We start from the raw sequence: 22,145 nt of genomic DNA, 5'->3' as shown, positions 1-22,145 counted from the left end.
GAGTGCGTCGTAACTCGAGGACTTCCTGTCGTCCTTGAATCGAATCTGCAACCACGAATCGTGATACAAATCGCTGACAAAACAAAATCATTATACCCCTAATCCCACCTACTGTTGTACTTCCTGTGGGAACAATAACATATAACTTCCCTCTATCATTTTCACAATTTATGTACCAATGTCTCTTATTAGTCCAAGTTTCTGCTTCCACAAACACCAAATTTGTTCAGTACAACGACGCATGCAACACGAATACTTCCACTAGATCATCGCCTGCCACCGTGGGGGACCTAGGTTCAAGACTCAGTCTAGACCATCCGCCAACATCCCATGGACACACGGCGGTGGTGTACTTGAGCAAGACACTGATACCCCGAAATGTTCCCTGGGCGCTTCAGCTGCTCCAGTGTGCTCCACTAAAATGTGTATGTGTTCACTGTGATGGGTAAAATGCAGAGAACAAATTTTGTGTGCATGGATGCATGTTCATGACAATAAAGGTGATTCTTCTTCTTCTTTCAATTAGATGCGATATCTCCCCAGTGCCCATTCCCTAGGACAAGCTGAAAGGGTGAAGAGTCGGAGTCTCCTTCCCCAACATCCCTCTTATATTTAAAAAAACAAACCAAAATCTGTGACAAATGAATTATTTAAGTAATTATTAATATTTTTGTCATGTAAAAATCCAATTTTATCAATTAGCTAATCTCACTAGGACTGGACAGTATTATCACTACCATAAAACACAACCAACAAAGCAAAACTATAATTTCTGCCTGCCTCGGTGTTGGCACTCAAGTGTCGTGCAAGTGCAAGTGATAATTACTTTTCTTTCAAAAACTACTCACGCTCTCTTGAAAATTGCTCATAATTTACATCAGATTCTATGACAGCGTTGCCATTTTAGAGTGGATGGAAATAACTAGTGTTAATATGCTAACAATATATCAAAGGTGCATTTTTTTCCACCAATGCGGCGACCCCTTGAAGCCATGGCACCCTTAGCATTTGCCTATTCCGCCTATTGGGCGGTAAGATGAGCATTCACAAAATTGAAAATGCATCAAGTAATGAAACCAACTCACGAGTTAGTAACATAGCAGAGGTGGGACCAAGTCATTGCTTTGCAAGTCACAAGTAAGTCTCAAGTCTTTGCCCTCAAGTCCCGAGGCAAGTCCCAAGTCGAGACAGGCAAGTCCAGAGTCCTAAACTTTGAGTTTTGAGTCCTTTTGAGTCATTTTATCAATAAAATAAAAATATATCCACGGGGATTCCAGTCTAACCTCATCTGTCATCTATCCATCACCACTGCAAACAGGAAGGGGCTCAGGGCTGATCCCCGATGCAGTCCCACCTCCACCTTAAATTCGTCTGTCACACCTCCAGCACACCTCACCGCTGTTCTGCTGCCCTCGTACATGTCCTGTATTATTCTAACATACTTCTCTGCCACTCCAGACTTCCGCATGCAGAACGACAGTTCCTCTCTGGGTACTCTGTCATAGGCTTTCTCTAGATCTATAAAGACACAATGTAGCTCCTTCTGACCTTCTCTGTACTTTTCCATTAACATCCTCAAGGCAAATAATGCATCTGTGGTACTCTTTCTAGGCATGAAACCATACTGTTGCTCGCAAATACTCACTTCTGTCCTGAGTCTAGCGTCCACTACTCTTTCCCACAACTTCATTGTGTGGCTCATCAACTTTATTCCTCTATAGTTCCCACAGCTCTGCACATCACCCTTGTTCTTAAAAATGGGCACCAGCACACTTTTCCTCCATTCCTCAGGCATCTTCTCACGTGCTAGAATTCTATTGAACAAGCTGGTCAAAAACTCTACAGCCACCTCTCCTAGATGCTTCCATACCTCCACAGGAATGTCATCAGGACCAACTGCCTTTCCATTTTTCATCCTTTTTAATGCCTAACTTTCCTCTTACTAATCATTGCCACTTTCTGGTCCACCACACTTGCCTCTTCTACTCTCCCTTCTCTCGCATTTTCCTCATTCATCAACTCCTCGAAGTATTCTTTCCATCTATCTAGCACACAACTTGCACCAGTCAACATATTTCCATCTATACCCTTAATCACCCTAACCTGCTGCACATCCTTCCCATCTCTATCCCGCTGTCTGGCCAGCCTGTATAGATCATTTTCTCCTTCTTTAATGTCCAAGCTGCCATACATGTCATCATATGCCTCTTGTTTGGCCTTTGCCATCTCTACCTTTGCCCAGTGTCGCATCGCAATGTATTCCTTTTGCCTCTCCTCAGTCCTCTCAGTGTCCCACTTCTTAGCTAACCTTTTTCCTTGTATGATTTCCTGTACTGTATGGTTCCACCACCAAGTCTCCTTCTCTCCTTTCCTGCCAGAAGATACACCAAGTACTCTCCTGCCTGCCTCTCTGATCACCTTGGCTGCAGTGGTCCAGTCTTCGGGAAGCTCCTCATGTCCACCGAGAGCCTGTCTCACCTCTTCCCGAAAAGCTGCACAACACTCGTCGTGTCTCAGCTTCCACCACATGGTTCTCGGCTCTGCCTTTGTCTTCCTAATCTTCCTCCCCACTACCAGAGTCATCTTACACACCACCATCCTATGCTGTCTAGCCACACTCTCCCCTACCACTACCTTACAGTCGGTAACCTCCTTCAGATTATATCGTCTGCACAAGATGTAATCCACCTGCATGCTTCTACCTCCGCTCTTGTAGGTCACCCAATGTTCCTGCCTCTTCTGGAAAAAAGTGTTCACTCCAGCCATTTGCATCCTTGTTGCAAAGTCTACCACCATCTGTCCCTCCAAGTTCCTTTCCTGGATGCCGTACTTACCCATCACTTCTGCATCACCCCTATTTCCTTCTCCAACATGTTCATTACAATCTGCACCAATTACGACTCTCTCTCTGTCTGGGACGCTCAGAACTACTTGGTCTAGCTCCTTCCAGAATTTCTCTTTCACCTCTACCTACCTGTGGGGCATAGCCACTAATCACATTACACATAACACCCTCAATTTCAAGTTTCAGCCTCATCACTCGATCTGATATTCTTTTCACCTACAAGACATTCTTAGCCAACTCTTCTTTTAAAATAACCCCGACTCCATTTCTCTTCCCATCTACACCCTGCTAAAATAATTTAAACCCTGCCCCTAAACTTCTAGCCTTACTGCCTTTCCACCTGGTCTCCTGGACACACAATATATTAACCTTTCTCCTAATCATCATGTCAAACAACTCCTGAGATTTTCCTGTCATAGTCCCAACATTCAAAGTCCCCACATTCAGTTCTAGGCTCTGTGCTTTCCTCTTCTCTTTCTGCCGAAGAACCCGTTTTCCATCTCTTCTTCTTCAACTTCAACCCACAGTAGCTGAATTTCCAACGGCGCCCTGCAGGTTGACGGCGCCAGTGGCAGACATTGTTAACACGGGCCACGACCGATCCGGTATGGAATTCTTTGGATGAACGCTCATATTTGTTTGGCAAAGTTTTAATCCGGATGCCCTTCCTGATGCAACCCTCTGCATTTATCCGGGCTTGGGACTGCCCTACAGTTTGCACTGACTTGTGCCCCCCATAGGGCTGCATTAACAGGGAGCCTGTGTACAACAACAAATTTTTTTTTTTAAAGTTGGTTAAAAAGAATTAGTCAAGGATTTGGAACTTTTAGATACAACTGTCACAATCCAAGGTGTATTTTTTTTTGCAATAATTAACGTCCTTATTGTTACATTAAATGTCGTTGTTTCTGTGTATGTTAACTGTGGTTCTTGGAATGTTCTTGCCTAGAAATCTTATTCCTGTGGATGGCACGCGTTGTGTGTGCTGTGCTAGCGGGTTGGTGGAGACAGCGGCTTACTTGCTCGCGCTGCTAGGTCACGTGACGGCACGAAACATGCGAGGAAGGAGGAAGAGCTAAGAGTGCCTGCTCGCCACTCGCCAGTTGCCGTTCGGCGTTGACTGCTGCTAAGTCATGTGACGGCACAACATTGAAACATGAGAGGGGAGATGAGGAGCGTAGCTCCGCGATGAGACAGAAATGGCGAGTCTGGCATCACCTGTTTGATGAAACCAAAGCAGTGCATGCAAGAGTGAAACAGAAACACAATACAATGATTTGCAAATCATGTTCGACCTATATTTAATTGAATATTGTAATTGTAGTGTATTCAGGACCTAAACCGTTTAGTGATTTATTGACCAGTAGCAGAACTTTAAAATCTATTCTAAAGCTGACTGGAATTCAAATTTCCTGGTGTTGCCTCATTACATGGTAATGGTATTACAGCTACTTTCTGTTAACCACGTTTGATTTAATAACAAAAAGTCCAGATCATATTTTGTTATGATGTCATTAATCAACTTTGATTTAGATTTTTTGACCCAGTGACCTTACAACAAAAAGAGACAATGGTTTGATAGATTCACATTTTATCCTAACTAAGTTTGTAGTTCTACTTTTTTTTTTGTGGCATATTTCTTTGACCAACTTTCTGTCCCTTGTAAGTCGTCTTCTTCTTTTCCTTTCGGCTTGTCCCTTTATGGGTCGTCCACAGCGTGTCATCCTTTTCCATGTAAGCCTATCTCCTGCATCCTCCTCTCGAACATCAACTGCCCTCATGTCTTCCCTCACGACATCCATCAACCTTCTCTTTGGTCTTCCTCTAGCTCTCTTGCCTGGCAGCGCCATCCTCATCATCCTTCTACCAATATACTTACTATTTCTCCTCTGGACGTGTCCAAACCATCGAAGTCTGCTCTCTCTAACTTTGTCTCCAAAACATCGAACCTCGGCTGTCCCTCTGATGAGCTCATTTCTAATTTTATCCAACTTTCTGTCCCTTGTAATTACAGAGATGAAAAATGCCTGCTCTCCATAGGAGTCTGACTTATTCTGGAAAAGACCCCACAGATATCAGTCAGATTTGCAGGCAAGATTCTTCATGGGTGGAGGAGGGGCCCTTCGCATCTTAGTGGACGGTGGTTTCGGGCGAGGGGAGATGGGAGGAAGATTGTGGCGTGGTGTGCGCTTGACTCTAATATTGACAATAGCCTTCACCCTATATGTCAGACCTAACATGACATTTAGGCTTGTAGAGAGTGAGTTTTGCATTGGGCTTTGCGCCAATGGGACAATGGGAGATTGAAAGTGCTGCCTCATCTCATTTCGTTCCTCCGAATGGTTGAGTGATGCTGATAAAGCCATCTGGGCCTCGTATCGTCTTATCTCTTGTTCCGCCGATTGTTTGGGAACAATTGCATCTTTTTTGTCCTTCAACCGTGTCAACAAAGCCAGTGTTTTCCTTTCGGGCCGCTGAATGACGTACACAGTACCGGATTCCTCGGTAATCTGCTGGTGTTGTGTTCTACCTTTTAGAAGGCAATCCAAGAAAGGCAACAGTATCCAAAAACATGAGGCAAAGAGGCAAGGTCGATAATCGGAACAGGGTCAAATCTTACTGTGAGTCTGTGACGTGGAAACAAGGAATGCTGGAACGCGACGACAAGGTACAACGAACTGGCAACGAGAGGGAATAAGACACGAGGTTAAATACAATAGGTAATTAGGGTGAACGAGGCACAGGTGGTGAAGATGCTCACAGGAGCAGGTGTGTGTGAAACGGGGGAAGACAAAACCCGGAACACACACCCATGACACCTTGTCTATTTGTACTGTTTTTGGCCTTCTCTCTTAGAAATGCACATCCACACTCCCACACAATTAAACAAGCACGAAGGGATAAGAATTGTATTTATGGGAAAAACTGAAGTAAAGGAGAAAAAGTCACACAATATTTGAATTTGCAATTATTTTCACGAGTGCCATGGAAGAGGTTTAGTCTGTTAAAATTGGGTACCTAAAGCATTTTTTTAGTTTTGTTCTCATTTGTGTATTATTGTTATTTGAGCAGTTCACCCGATTTGTGCATGGGTTGACACCACAGTGGCTGGAGGACTGAAGCTTGCAATGCAGTTGGTAGAAAATAGTGTGTATATGATTATAAATTTGTTCGGCTGTGTGCTTTAATGGCAAATGTGTAATGACACACAAGTAACAGTGCCCCGTTAACAATAGTCATTAACTATCTGCTATCAGTGGCGTTGCTGGCCTGAAAAGCGTCCTGTCCGAAACATCTAGATGACACCCCTACGCCCCTAGATGGGGCCCTCCCCCCCATCCCGTCAATAGTCACCAATTTTTCAACGTTCAATGTTGGTCCAAATACTAACTTCGCACGCTACAGCCAACCGAGTGTGTTATTACACTAAAAGTAGTTAAGTAGTAGTCACTGATGGTGTAGTGGTACACTCAGATGACTTTGGTGCAGGCAGCGTGAGTTCAGTTCCCACTCAGGGACTGTGTGACTGTGGGTGCGAATGGTTGTCTGTGTCTACTGTATATGCGACTGATTGGTGACCAGTTAAGGGTGTAGTTTGCCTTTCACCTGAAGTCAGCTGGGAGAGGCTCCAGCCCCCCGCAACCCTGAACAGGATAAGCAGTATTGAGAATGGATGGATGGATAGTTAAGCACTGAAAGATGCTGTGTAGCAATTGCTAAAATTGCATCATAGTAAATAATCCATCTATCCATTTTCTGTACCGCTTTATCCTCACAAGGGTTGCGGGCGTGCTGGAGCCTATCCCGGCTATCTCCGGGCGAGAGGCGGGGTACAACTGGTCGGCAGCCAATCGCAGAGCACATACAAACAAACAACCATTCGCACTCACAGTCACACCTACGGGTAATTGCCCGTAGGCATGACTGTGAGTGTGAATGGTTGTTTGTTTCTATGTGCCCTGCGATTGGCTGGCAACCAGTTCAGGGTGTACCCCGCCTCCTGCCCAATGACAGCAGGGATAGGCTCCAGCACGCCCGCGACTCTAGTGAGGAGAAGCGGCTCAGAAAATGGATGGATGGATTTATAATTTAAGTCCCTTAAACATTTTTTTTTAATGCATTTGTATAATGTTGTTTGAGGAGTGTAATTTATGTGATTTGCACCATGTGGCGATCGTCAGGTTAGCGTGAGTCTGTCACCATAAGTGGTGCGATTTTGTGTTTCAAAATAAGAGATAAAACTGGGAGTGTTATGTTGTTTAGTTGGGTGTTGTTGGTTTAACATTGTTTTGATAGATTTGCTTTGTAAAGACTACTCATTGCTCCTATGTTATGTGCCCTTGTCTAGTAGTACTTTTTTGCCCTTCTTTCCAAGAAACCCACACAACTAAACATATGCACGAAGAGACAGAAACTCTTTTCAAGGGAAAAATCAAAGGAGAAAAAGTCACACAAAGTTTGAATTTGCAATTATTTCCATGAGTGCTACGGAGAGGGTTAATCTATTAAATTTAGGTACTTAAAGCATGTTTTAGTTTTGTGCTCAATTTTGTATTATTGTTATTCGAGTGGTCCGGTTCAATCGGATTTGTGCATGGGTTGACGCCACAGTGGATGGAGGAGCGAAGCTTGCAATGCAGTTGGTAGAAGATAGTGTGTGTACAGGATTATAAATTAGTTCAGCTGTGTGCTTTAATGGCAAATGAGTAATGAGCCACAAGTAACAGTGCTCTGTTATCAATAACCACTACCTGCGATACCCGAGTGTGTTATTAGAGTGAAAGTGAAAGATGCCGTGTAGAAATCGCTAAATTAGCGTCAGAATAAATAATAGAATAAAATAAAAAAATATGCTGTTACATGATGCCCCATTAACATTTCCCCTGGGCCCCCGCAGATAATTTTTTTTTTATTTTAACATACATTAAGAAATCACAGGAAAACATTTTCTTTACACCACTCAAGTACAGGTTGATCTGCCTCATTTCTTTGGTTTTTTTGTTTTGGCCTCCAACTTGAATCAGATCCATTTCCACCTGCACCTGATGCCTGCTTCAAGCTGTGCCTAATGAATAGCATCATTCTCCTCTTTAAGCACTCTCATTCTGGAAAATAATTGACTAAAATCATTGTCGTTTCACTTCATTTTTCACTGTTACCAACTTTAAAGGCTAATCCCAAATGCATCCTCCAGGCAAATATGAGGTACAGTTGTGACATAATCCCTAACATCGCTCCATCGCTTAATACATTTAACATTAACATCTGTAAACTAATTAGACAATTGTAGGCGCGTTTCCTAATTAATACAAGATAGACTAGCAGATCAACTCTGGTCGCCGATGTTACGTGTGCTTCATGGTTCCGCTGGGACCACAACCAGGACCACGACCCACAGCACCTCAACGAGAAAATACAAAAGACCAGTGCAACAAATACGACACTGGCTGATCTGATGAGCAAAGATGTTGCTTAATCATAGAAGTAGCAATAGAGGATGTCCGCTTTAGAGGTGGGTAGAGTGGCCAAATATTGTACTCAAGTAAGAGTACTGTTACTTGACAATAATGTGACTCAAGGAGAAGTAAAAAGTACTCCTCCAAAAAAAGACTTGAATAAGAGTAAAAAGTACACAGTGAAATAATTACTCAAGTACTGAGTAAATAGCACCAACAATTTAAAAAAAAAAAAATTGAAATTTACTGCACAGTGTTTTCTCCAGTTATAAGTGAGCTGAAATATCCACGTTTGGGCAGACAGTGCCAGACAAATACTACAATACATGCAAGCTCTTGTTTTTGTTCGTCTAAATGTAAACAAGAGGAGCGTGCCATTGCCTTCATGGTAACAATGACCTTCCAAAAATGGTGGCCATTTAGGCACGACGATCAGCCTCTCTATTGTTAATACCTATTCCCGGGAAGCCCAATAGAAGACGTGTGAGGTCATGTGTCTTTCTTTTATTGTTTGATTGGTGAACAAGACTTAAACGTTGCTAGCGCTTAAATTAGATGGCGCAAACAGCGCCCAATGTGGAAGTCGAAGTTGTAGTCTCACGTACAAAAAATAAGTTGAAAAATAAGCAATAATTGATAACAAAAAGCAGCGAGCGACGTTTAGATCATTGTAACGGAGTAAAAGTACAGTTACCGCTAGCTGCCAGCGTTCAAGGATTACGAAACAGCCTATGACGACAGCGACGGCAACCTCCCCCCCCAGGCAAAAGTCATCGGATCTATACGATTCACATAAATGGCCTATTTTGAGTTCAAAAACGGCGAATTTCGCCGAAAGGCGAATGATTTGCATTTATGAAAAATCCTTCTCTTGGTTTATAAAGCTTTACATCGCCTTCCACCACAGTAGATAACTGACTTGCTCATAAATTACAGTCCACCAAGAACTCTCAAATCTAGTAACAACTGCAGTCTAATCATTCCTCCCAGTAACACTAGGAAAGGGGAGGCAGCTTTTTGCATCATGTCCCACACATCTGGAACAACCTGCCCAAGACAGTTAAACTGGCAACATCAGTGACCACTTTCAAAAACAAATTAAAACGTACCTCTTCGCAACTACTTTGGAGTAATTTATAATTTATATGTGTGTGTGCATGCGTGTGTTGAGCATGTATGTAGGAACATGTGTATGTGTTACCTGCGATTGGCTGGCGATCAGTTCAGGGTGTACCCCGCCACGCCCGAAGATAGCTAGATTGGGCTCCAGCACGCCCGCGACCCTAGTGAGGATAAGCGGTACAGAAAATGGATGGATGCTGTATGTGTTACTGCATGTGTTTTCCTATTTCAATTTGAAAAGCTCTGAACTTTTTTGTCTGCACCATTACTACTTGTATTAAAATTGTTTTAACCATTTTAAAGCACATTGGAGTTGCCTTGTGCATGAAATGTGCTTTATAGATAGATAGCTAGATAGATAGATAGATAGCTAGATAGATAGATAGATAGATAGATAGATAGATAGATAGATAGATAGATAGATAGATAGATAGATAGATAGATAGATAGATAGATAGATAGATAGATACAGCAAAAAACAATAACAGCATCTACATTCAGCTTTTCAAGTATTTTAAATACAACAGTGTTGAGGTCCAACAGAGGTTAACGTGTCATGGCGATAGATGTTTACAAGAGTAAACCACTTACATTTTGAATAGTTTAGCTCCTCCATGGACTTTGTGTCACAGTGGAGTGCAAAGAATTATGGGGTATGTCTAGCTATGAAGGATGGTCCAGATGGACACTTCAATTAAGGAGGAGGACACATCTATCACCCAGATTTGAAAGAGCCTTTGAGCTTCATCAAATTAGAACGGCCTTTGTACGATGCAATGACGTCACTCCCCTTTAAATGCAGGCTCCAAAGGGTGCAGACCCTGAATTGAGACACAGCAAGTATAAGCCACGGAAGGTGTTCTTCAGAACATACATACTGACATGTACTACAAACATTACAGGGGGCGCCACTAATAGGAAAACAATTACTTCCAAAATGCAGCAAATTTAATTTTTTTTTTGTAAATTGCTTGTGTACATCTTAAAATACAATGTTTACAACAGAAATTCAAAAAATTTAATAAACGGATTTAACTCGCTGTTAAGATTGTGTCGGTGCTGTTTTTCTGGGACTAGGGTTTGGTCAGGAACAAAAATTTGCATGCCAAGGGCCACTTGAATGCAAAGTTTCCCGGATTCTCCGTATCTGACATGCAAATCATGTAGAGGACCAGTTGGCATATGCATAGAGTGAACACAGGTGCACTACAGTCAAAATAACAAGCGTCTATGACCACTCCACAGTGGTTTCAACATTCCCACAGAGTGTTATTAAAATGAGTACTGTGATTTCTTTGGGATAGTGTACAGGTTGATTTAAGGTTTGGTGTGGAGGGAAGATAAAGAGTTATCTGTAACGGCTCAATAGTAGAAACTTCTCATTTGAGTGCGAGTGCTGAAGATTGAGGATCTATAAATCTTTCAGCATGCCTAGGTCTTTCCTTGTGAAAAAGAAACATGGAGTTTTTCGAACATGCCAATGGAAAAAGTCAGAGCAGACTGAGTGGGGAGAAAATAATTCAGATGGTAAGATTTTCATGTCTTAAAGAAGTCAAACATACGGAGCAGTCCATCACCATATATAGTCATATACGGAGACAAAATGGTGTAATCCTACCCTTTCAGATCTATTATAGACTTAACTTTGTTTGTGATGTTGAATAATGACATAATTCTTGATTTTATCCCCTACAGTGAGTAAGGACCAGCGACTATGGAGTTTGGATGCTCAAGAGTGTGCCATAATGCCTCAGCCACAATCTACTTTAGAATGGAGGACAGAAATTCAAATTAAATTGCCAATGCCTTTGTCAGACTCCAGAGGAATAGTTGCTGACCAAATGCATGACCGAGCCACAAAGATGCTTCAGGGCCCCTTCTATGATCCCACTACACCGGCACTCGTCGGGAAAGAAAAGGTAAGGTCATGATTTTCTCATTAAATATTGTGAATATCAACACTGCTGCAAGAAAATAATAAATACAAAAAATCACTGTATTGTATTAATGAAGAGCTTTGTTTCATTCTACCAGCCTCAACCCCACAATTTTCCTGGTTCTGGTAGCTTTGTGTGCTCAATGTGCTACAAGATGTTCCCCCTGCAACGCATACTGATTCGCCACATGAAGTGTCATAGCTTGGTAAAGAGACATCCTTGTCGATTTTGTGGCAAAGGATTTAATGATACTTTTGACCTAAAGAGACATATGCGAACACACACAGGTGAGGAATGAGCATCTGTACTTGAATGCATACAAAACTGTTTGCATCACTTTAGCGCATACAATTGGTTACAGTAATCCCTCACTATATCGCGGTTTATTTATTGCGGATTCAGTGTATCGCAGATTTTTTTTTTTTTTTTTTAAAGGTCAGCGAAGTACTTACTTGCACATGACTAACACAGTCATCTTCGTGGGCTTATTAATTTAAATGCGTCAGAAATGAGTCACAGAAGGTCAATTAGGCTTTTGTTCTTAGCAGAAAAAGAAAACTTAGTATTTTACCAGTTTAAATCACAAGTCACAGTCAGTTTTTTAAAATAAATTCACAAATACCAAACTTTGCCCAACAAATAGCTAATGCACACACTCATAACAATATCAACAGGAACAAATTCCAGTAAAGAGCAATGTTTAGTTATATATTCTACAATTACAGAACTGTAGTTTAAAACATTACCTCAATGAATTATGGGTACCTATAATGCTTTTTGGTAAATATTTTTCCAGGACTGTGAGTGTGAGGAAGGGTGCAAATGGTTAACCCAAGAAATCACCTGTTCACACGCTGTCCGCATGGACTTTTGTTCACAACATTTAAGCAGGGCATGCCCCATAGGTGTGTGCTCTTGTTGTGTGAGTGTGTGTGTGTGTGTGTGTGTGTGATAACCTAAAGTTAACAAATAAAATACCTGCACCTCCCTCCAAAGGGCAGTTTCACAAATTGGCATTGAAACGCATATATGAAACAAATATTTATATCGTAATTTTAAAAAGAATTGGTCGTTATGTCACAGATTTCATGTACTGCGGTTTCTGAAATGTAACCCCAGTGATAAACGAGGGTTTACTGTACTTAATATTAACAAACTGCATTGTATGTGTATGAATATTCTCCAGGTCTTTTTATTCTCAAGGTATTGAATCAATCGTAACTGGACTGTTCTGATTGGAAATTGTCTAGATAGGACCGCTCTAGCCTTGCTAGTAGTGGCGTCACAATACCAAAATTCTGACTTTGATACCATACCTGCATAAAGTAACTCGATACCGATACTGAAACGATACCACGGCAAAAATCTAAAACATCAGTAAGAGCAGTGGAATTACACCTACGCACAATTTAGAGTCTTCAATTAACCTACCATCAGTGTTACCACAGTTACCTTGAAAAAGTAACATAGTTACTTTACTGATTACTTGTGCTTAAAAGTAACTTACTTACTTTACTGATTACTTGATTTCAAAAGTAACTAAGTTAAAAAAAATACACTTATTAGTTACTTTCAGCAGTACTTCTCTACAGTACAAAAAAATATAGCATTAGCTCAACCGTACCCATTACTTGGTAATGTACGCCACACAAGTTACAGAATGATGTCATCAACATGAACAATAACTTAGTGTAGTTGAAGCCACACTCAATAAGCAACTTCGTGCAGACTTAACATGCCAACACAATACATACGTAAACAAGCACACAATCTCACTACACTTCTCTAAAGACTCTGAAATAATAGATGCTGATTGTGGTCTATGAAAGCAACTGCGTGTACGTGAACGTGAGTGACACACACACACTTAACACTTAATATGTGACGTCAGCCGTGCAGCGCGTTCAACTAGCTCACAGTCCGAACTCCAGATGAAGTTGAAAGTTCTCACTTTTAATTGTAAATAGTGTGGCAACAGTGAAATCCATCCATCCATCCATTTTCTGAACCGCTTATCCTCACAAGGTCTGAAGCCTATCCCAGCTATCATCGGGCAGTCGACGGGGTACACCCTGAACTGGTTGCCAGCCAATCGCAGACAGTGAAATCGTGCATTTCTTTGCATGTTTATGGTACTGCGCCGCCCCTGTGCATTGTGTAATAAACAATCACTTCCCAATCACTTATTTTCATTTGCCGGAGAAAAAAAAAAAAGAAGGAGTGGTCTCGGAAGTGGTGGGCAAGTGAAGACTCATGAAGCACTGAGGCTTCCTAACAATTGTGCCGAAAAAGATTCAAAGCTTCAAGGCTTCAGTGACAGTGACATCTGGTGGACAACTGAAGCCATAGCAACCTCTAAAGAGCACGACTGAAGCACTGGCACTGTTTCTTTCCCATGACAGCAATAAAAGTTCAGAAAAGTCTGTATGGTCATTCAAGCGTTTTATTCATTCATGCCAAATAAGGATTATATCGTCATTACAATAAAATATGCAGATGTTCTCCCCCATACTTTAAAACACATTCCAGATTAACCCAAAGAATAAATGAAACTCCATGAGCCAATGACACACACTGAAAGACTATAAGCCAAAGAAAATCTTTGAAACATTTTGAAGGAATGAAGCGCGAAGCGAAACAGCAATGATGTTCGAAGCTTCGAACGTCATCGGTCACGTGACACTGCTGTTTTGATACAGCGTTTCGAATCACTCCCCTTCAGGAAGAGTGACACAGGCTCCAAAGCCTCGGTATCATTTGCTCATCACTAGGTCTTGGTTAATTGCTTCTGCACAGTTGGAGTGCTCTTTGTTCCAATTACCAGCTACAAATGCATACTTGGTGAGAGACATTGATGATGCAAAAGTAACTGCTGTTGGTTTGAAGAAGTATCTATAGTCTGATTACTTTCCTAGGAAAAGTAACGTGTTACTTTCCTCGTTACTCTAAATGGCGGTATTTTGGAGTAACGCATTACTGGCATCACTGCCTACCATGCATGTTTTTGTAATGTGGGAGGAACTATCTGGAGAAATCCCACACAGGCACGGGGAGGACATGCAAACTCAACACAGGAAGTTCCAGATTTCAACCCAGGACCTCAGAACTGTGAGGCGGATTTGTTAAACGTGTCTGTGCTGCCGATGTTTGAGCTTTTATTCAATATTCTTGATATACAGCTTGAGGTCCATGTACAACTGCCTTGACCTAGTGTATTATATGATATTTCTGTCACGAATGGAGAGGAGCTGGACCCAAGAGCAGGTGGAGGCAGATAGGTGATGATGAACAGTTTATTAAAGAAAGTAATGGAAGTGGTCCTTGAGGCAGTGGAGGAAGGGACAGTTACGAATCATAAACAGTAAAAGAGAGGGTCCATATAAATGCACGTTGAATAGTTTTACTGTTAAACTTTCAGAAGACCCAGCACACTCCTATGCCTGCACCAACACATAATGTAATGTAGAGAACATTACAACATGCAACAATCAGCGATTGCAACTCCAACTCTCACTGGAGCAGTTTTCAGCCGAGTGTGAAGCAGCTGGGATGAGAATCAGCACCTCCAAATCTGAGACCATGGTCCTCAGTCGGAAAAGGGTGGCATGCCCTCTTCAGGTCGGGGATGAGATCCTGCCCCAAGTGGAGGAGTTCAAGTATCTTGGGGTCTTGTTCACGAGTGAGGGAAGAATGGAACGGGAGATCGACAGGCGGATCGGTGCAGCGTCTGCAGTGATGCGGACTTTGTATCGGTCCATTGTGGTAAAGAAGGAGCTAAACCGAAAGGCGGAGCTCTCAATTTACCGGTCGATCTTCGTTCCTACCCTCACCTATGGTCATGAGCTGTGGGTCGTGACCGAAAGAACAAGATCCCGGATACAAGCGGCCGAAATGAGTTTCCTCCGCAGGGTGTCTGAGCTCTCCCTTAGAGATAGGGTGAGAAGCTCGGTCATCCGGGAGGATCTCAGAGTAGAGCCGCTGCTCCTTCACATCGAGAGGAGCCAGATGAGGTGGCTGGGGCATCTGATTCGGATGCCTCCCGGACGCCTCTATGGTGAGGTGTTCCGGGCACATTCCACCGGGAGGAGACCCCGGGGACAACCCAGGACACGCTGGAGAGACTACGTCCTTCGGCTGGCGTGGGAACGCCTCGGGATCCCCCCGGAAGAGCTGGATGAAGTGGCTGGGGAGAGAGAAGTCTGGGCGTCCCTGCTAAAGCTACTGCTCCCGCGACCCGGGGTAGAAAATGGATGGATGGAATCAACGATTGTCAAGCAATAACAAGACCTCCGTCGCTGGTTAGCTTGCAATTTTAATAAACAATCCAGCAAAGCAAGAATATATATATGGCCATGACACTCTCTCAGTCACTTTCTACCAACAACGAACTAACCTTGCCTCCTCCCCAAAATAAAGAAATCTTCAAGCAAGAAAGATGTCATACTTCCTTGACATCGACCACCTCTCTCTTCAGTGTTCAAAAGCCTTGAAGAACCTTTCTAATGTCTCATAAAGGGAGTGCAAATAAAAAAAATTCTTGACATAGACTTCCTCTCACTTCTGTGTTCAAAAGCCTTGAAGAACCCTTCTAATGTCACAGAATTCCCCTTTTTCTCGGGGGTAGGAATGTCGCCCTGTGCAGCTGCACATAGTGCATATAGAAATTCCTGGGTGTTCCTGTACTGTCAACTTTTCTTTGTGTACTGTAGTGCCAATTCACAACTGTACTGTACAGTACTGTACTTAGTTATCTCTAAATGCAAGTAACAATTTTGCTGTAAAATGTGATCTAATTGACAGAATAATGTTAATTGTTTATTTTGAGATTAATGGCTATGTATGATCACCACATATATGAAGAAATTATGCATTCAATTATGAGTAATGACACAACATAATTTTAAATTCTAGCTATTAAATACAAAATAACTACAATAAAATAAAGTCAGTGTTGGACCATTTCAAGTAGTGCAGTGGAGAAACGTTTGTGTTTTACACACACATTTGTAACATGCTTTGTTATTGTAGAACTCAAATACAAGTGTGCTGTTGCACCCTACCTAATGAGATGACGATACTATATATAGTCATTTTCAAATAATTTGATCATCCATCCATCAATCCATCCATTTTCTTCCGCTTATCCGAGGTCGGGTCGCAAGGGCAGTAGCTCAAGCAGGGATGCCCAGACTTCCCTCTCCCCAATCACTTCGTCCAACTCTTCTCGGGGGATCCCGAGGCATTCCCAGGCCAGCCGAGAGACATAGTCTCTCCAGCGTGTCCTGGGTCATCCCCGGGGCCTCCTCCCAGTGGGACATGTCTGGAACACCTCACCGGGGAGGCGTCCAGCGGGCATCATAAACAGAGCCCCGAGCCTCCTTCGGTCATAACCCACAGCTCGTGACAGTAGGTGAGGGTAGGACACCATGACACACTGATACAGAGTCCGCATTACTGCAGACGCTGCACCAATCTGCCGGTCGATCTCTCGCTCCATTCCTCCCTCACTCGTGAACAAGATCCTGAGATACTTGAACTCCTCCACATGAGGCAGGATTTCTTCCCCGACATGGAGAGGGCACTCCATCTGTTTCTGACTGAGAACCATGGACTCAGATTTGGAGGTGCTGATTTTCATCCCAGCCGCTGCGAAACACTCCAGCGAGAGTTGAAGATCACGGCTGGATGAAGCCATCAGAAAAAGCAGGGACCCCACCAAACCGGAACCCCTCCTAACCTTGGCTGTGCCGACAAATTTTGTCTACAAAGGTAATGAACAAAATCAGTGAGATAGGGCAGCCTTGGCGGACTCCAACCCTCACTGGAAATGAATCCGACTTACTGCCGACAATGTGGACCAAGCTCTGACACCGGTTGTACAGGGGCCGAACAGCCCTTATCAAGGGGTCCGGTAACCTATACTCATGAAGCACCCCCCCACAGAACTCCCTGAGGGACACTGTCAAACGCCTTCTCCAAGTCCATAAAGCACATGTAGATTGGTTGGCTGAACTCCCTTGAACTCTCAAGAACCCTGCCTAGTGTGACGAGCTGGACCAGTGTTCCACGGCCAGGACGAAAATCTTACTTCTCCTCCTGAATCTGAGATTCGACTTCCCGATGGACGTTCCTCTCCAGAACCCCTGAATAGATCTTATCAGGGAGGCAGAGGAGTGTGATCGCCCAATAGTTGGAACACACCAATCACGCCCCTCAAGGTCTCACTGTCATTGCCCACCTGAGCATTCATCCCTGCAGAACAAGGGAATCCCCAGCAAAGTACTCTCCAGCTCCCCCTCCAAGGAATCCAAAAAGGCTGGGTAGTCTCAACTGCTGTTTGGTGTATAGGCACAAACAACAGTCAGGACCTGTCCCCCTACCCGAAGGCGGGGGGAGGCTATCCTCTCGTCCACCACGGTAAACACCAATGTACAAGCACCGAGCCGAGGGGGAATACGTATACCCACACCTGCTTGGCACCCTTCACTGTGGGCTGTTAATTTGATCAATAATGGTAAATACATGGCCTATTAAATTTCCTTTTGAAAATCAATTAATTTTACTGATGAGTATTTGAATTATTGGCAGTTGTTATCCATCTAAAGGTCATAATTTTTTATAAGAAAAAACAATAAAAGTAATATTTTTAAAAAATTTAATGCCAAAGAGGCTTTACCATTAGGTGTCCGAAATGAAGTTTTAACTACGTTTTTGAATATATAGGATTTTTCTCATATTGCTTGACATGCGCGCAGTGGATTACTGGTTAGAACGTCTGCCTCACAGTTCTGAGGACCGGGGTTCAAATCCACCTGTGTGGAGTTTGCATGTTCTCCCCGTGCCTGCGTGGGTTTTCGCCGGGCACACCGGTTTTCTCCCACATCCCAAAAACATGCATGGGAGGTTAATTGAAGTCTCTGAATTGCCCACAGGTGTCAATGTGTGTGCGAATGGTTGTTTGTTTATGTGATGTAATGTGATGCATCTAATCTAACCTAGAAGCTTTATAAGCACTGCTCTTATTGCACTTCAAATTATGTGGACTGGTATACAGTATCTGTATTTGATTTGTGAATGGTTGTTCATCATTTAGAAAGGTTTTTTTAATGGTCATTTTTGTTGTTTTTATTACACTTATTGTGATCTTTTTTTTTTTATCTCACACTTGAAAAATACCCCCAATAAAAAAACCTAAAACTAATACTGAAACTTCTAGAAACTAAACTAAAATGAAGCATTAAAAAAATAAACTAATAAAAACTAACAAACCTGCTCTAAACTAAAACTAAAATCTGAATTTGAAAAAGAAAAGTCAAAATGAAATCAAAACTATGATGGAAAATCCAAAAGTATTATAACCCTGCTCTGAAATCATGAAAAATAAGGCCCACCCTTATTATTATTTATTATTTATTTTATTTTACATTTTTGCTTTTAAATCAGTATTGTGGTTATTATTATTGTTGTTATTATTATAATTGTGTCACGATATGAAGGTATCAGTTGTGACTGGACCCAGAAGCAAGCAGAGGCTGAGAAGTTTGTGGTGAATGGTTTATTGAAAAGGAAATTGGGAATTGGACCTTCGAGGCGTAATGGCGGGTCGTCGAGACAGGGAGCGTGCGGCAGGCGGTGGAGTGAGCAGGTGGATGGCTTGGCGGCGTGGTGGAAGAGGTCGGCAAGGCGGCGAACAAGGAAGGACCACTGAGGACGAGGAAGAACATGGAAATCGGAATAATGCGAATAAAGCGTAGCTTACATGCAAGTACTAGGCCGGTGTACCATGGGTGAACGTTAATACTCTGGCGAGGGTTTCCAGGCAGATCTGGCAGGTTTTTATGCAGTCAGAGATGATGACGGCTGATTGCAAACAGGTGCACGTCCAAGGTGGTGCTGATTACAGGGAAGGGAGAGAGAGAGGGGCACAAAGCGCCACCCAAGCTCCAAAACAGTAACTACAAGGATCGCTCATGACAAAATTTTTAATGAAAATTCAGTTTCACAGGGGTGGAATATTCCTCTTGCCAAACTGATCAGAAATTTTTTTTCGCCATATATGCCGTCATTCAGAATAGAGCAAGGAAAATCTCTGTCTGCATATGCTTCATCTCGGCTTATGCCGTGCCGCTCCCGACAGAGCTTGTATGCGACTGAGATCTTGTTTTTTGTAGTACTTATGTGTTGTTTTTATCAAGCGATTTTGTAAAATAAACATACAAAAACAACCCCAACTACTGTGCCAAATAGACGATGGACCTCCATCTTGATAAATGACGTGACGTTTACGATAAAATATGCATGTCACATGTCTACACCTGATCGGAATAGATCACATCACATCTAAACAGTTGACTAGAGATCAGCAATCGGAATGATTTCAATCAGAATGACAAAAAAAGTGTCCATGTAAACCCGGCCACTTTGTGGTTGGTCCACTGAAGACGACCCCTTCACCTGTCAATCAAATATATGTTGACGTTCGCTGTTGTCAACTACTGGCTGAGGTTATGCTTACTTACAGTTAACATTCCCGTGTTTGTGTTAATTGGGAACTAACACACATAACAACTCTGAGAGGCGCTGACATTTTAAACAATTGCGCTGCAGTGGAGCGAGCTGTTTAGCTCCTTAGCTCGCTATCTCGTTAGCTCTCAGGTTAGCTCGCGAGCTAGTTCATTAATTCGTGGGCCGGGCTAGTGAACACAACAGTTAACCTTCCTTTAAGTTTCTCTGTTGTGTGAATCTATCTGCTGCACATGGAGCAAGGCTTTGGAGTATTGGATGGAGCCAACGCCAGCAAGAGTGTACCGGTCTGCTGCCGTTCCATGAACCCACTAGCGGCGCATGACACAGCCATCCAACTCTGTCGGCTCACTGTGTAATGCGCATACTGCCTCACCACAACAATGACAATTTATCAAGTCCGGAAAAACTATTGTGTCCATTTTATTTATCGAACGATAAGTCGATATAGTAATATCGTGACAGGCCTACAAATGCATCTTAGTGTCTTCAAAGTTCCTTTTTTTGGTTCTTTAACAAATGGTCCTTTTTGTCACTGAAGCCTTGTTGCAATACACCAGAGGGATCTGTGAGATGAGATGCCAGGATGAGGCGGTCATTTTGCATTCACGCAATAGCATACAGCAAAATTAATGGTAGTATTTCTGAGATATGAATGAATATGTATGAATTTGTGAGTGTCGGAACTATTACATGACTTTACCGTTATTACAATTGTATAACGACAAGAGTGTAATGGATATAATGAGTAGTTAGGATCATCTATGCACTTGTATCTGCAAACTGAAAGGCAACACACTCACAATTTTATGACGCTGTCTTTACCGTAATAAAAAGAAATGTATTTCAATGGGCCACCACATTTGCTCTGTCAATAAGGATTGCCTTTACTATGAATGCCTAAAATTTTAAATCATTAATAACTTTTTCAAAATAGGACTTTAAGCATGGCTGTTTCAGCATGGGAGGCATTTACACATATAAAGCCAAAGTGGCATATAAAAAAGCTAAATTATATGTTTTTATTTTTATTTTTTTTACAAAATGCAAATGATATGAAAATGACCCATATTGAAATGGTCCCCATGGAGATCTTTCATATTTTCAGCAATATTTCCATGCATTGGAAAAAAACAGCAATTAAATAAAACAAATATATACATATAGTGAATCCAATGTACCCGAAACCTTTGAGCTGTGTATTTCTTATAGTTTTTGCCATTACACTCTTCTGTTTTTGTGAGTGACAGCCCCCCAAAGCGGCTCATATTTTAATAACTACTCATTTTTAGTTATAACTGCCTAAAGGAAATATAAAATGCAAACCTTTTTTGTACTGATTGTTAAAGGGTTAACCAGATTTGTTTGCAGAATTTGTCATTAATATAGTCATTCATTCATTTGTGCGACACAAAACACATTCTATACTAACATGAGCATCAAAATAAAAGATTCACTTCCCCTTGACTACAGGTATACGCCCCTACAAGTGTGAGCTTTGTGAGAAGGCATTCACACAACGCTGCTCTCTGGAATCTCATATGAGGAAGATTCATGGCATTCACCAACAGTATGCTTACCGCCAGAGGCGTTCGAAGATCTTTGTGTGTGAAGAATGTGGTTACACAGCAAGTTGCCCGAATGAGTACTTTGTCCATTTAAGACAATGCCATCCCAGCAGTCCTGCTCTCCGCAGGTACTATCGCCATAAGCCACAAAGCAACAGCTATTTTGTATCTGAAAATGCTGAAGCAAGTCACTTGGTGTACCCTACATTTTACATGTAAGACCCCTTTTGTGTTTGTAGTAAGCTTACATGCTGATTTACAAATCCAAATAATGATTTTTACTTTGATTGCCATAGCTGAGTCCAATTACTATCTTGCGCATGCTCATATTCACATGCATATTTTATCATTTTTCTTTACCGTTTAAATTAATATTTAGTATAGGATATGTTCTACACTTTTCATTTTTTCTTATTTGTATTTAGCATTTTGTGAATTTGTACTACATGTAATTCATTTTATGAACCTTTGACTTCAGATTTTGTAAGAAATCCATTTGCCTGAGCTTAAACCTGATGGGAAAAAGTACTCTTTTGTGGTGTTTGTCATCATCCCCATATGTTGTTTTCAGTGGTAAATAGGGTGCTTTTGATTAAACATTTTAAAAGATCATCAAAATTCAAAGTGTACATGGCAAAAAAATGAAAAAGTGTCTATTTTGTTATGTTTTGGAATTTAGCACAAAAATTGTAAA

General features: G+C 42.0%; 2 protein-coding genes across 5 annotated transcripts in view; one reads left to right on the top strand and one right to left on the bottom strand.

Moving 5' to 3' along the window:
• The window catches only part of lrch2 (leucine-rich repeats and calponin homology (CH) domain containing 2), a 466,084-nt gene that overhangs the window by 256,859 nt on the left and 187,080 nt on the right, over positions 1-22,145 (bottom strand). The gene's annotated exons all lie outside the window — the stretch shown is intronic.
• On the top strand, positions 11,153-21,682 carry zgc:171929 (uncharacterized protein LOC100124596 homolog). The gene is made up of 3 exons (XM_061751080.1): positions 11,153-11,342; positions 11,458-11,647; positions 21,357-21,682. Exons 1-3 carry the CDS (start codon positions 11,169-11,171, stop codon positions 21,668-21,670), a joined length of 678 nt encoding a protein of 225 aa, XP_061607064.1. The 5' UTR covers positions 11,153-11,168; the 3' UTR covers positions 21,671-21,682.

Source organism: Phyllopteryx taeniolatus, chromosome 17 (genome assembly GCF_024500385.1).
Source record: "Phyllopteryx taeniolatus isolate TA_2022b chromosome 17, UOR_Ptae_1.2, whole genome shotgun sequence".
Classification (NCBI taxonomy): domain Eukaryota; kingdom Metazoa; phylum Chordata; class Actinopteri; order Syngnathiformes; family Syngnathidae; genus Phyllopteryx; species Phyllopteryx taeniolatus.
The sequence above is the reverse complement of the archived record's forward strand: the minus strand, read 5'-3'. Positions and strand labels throughout refer to the sequence as shown.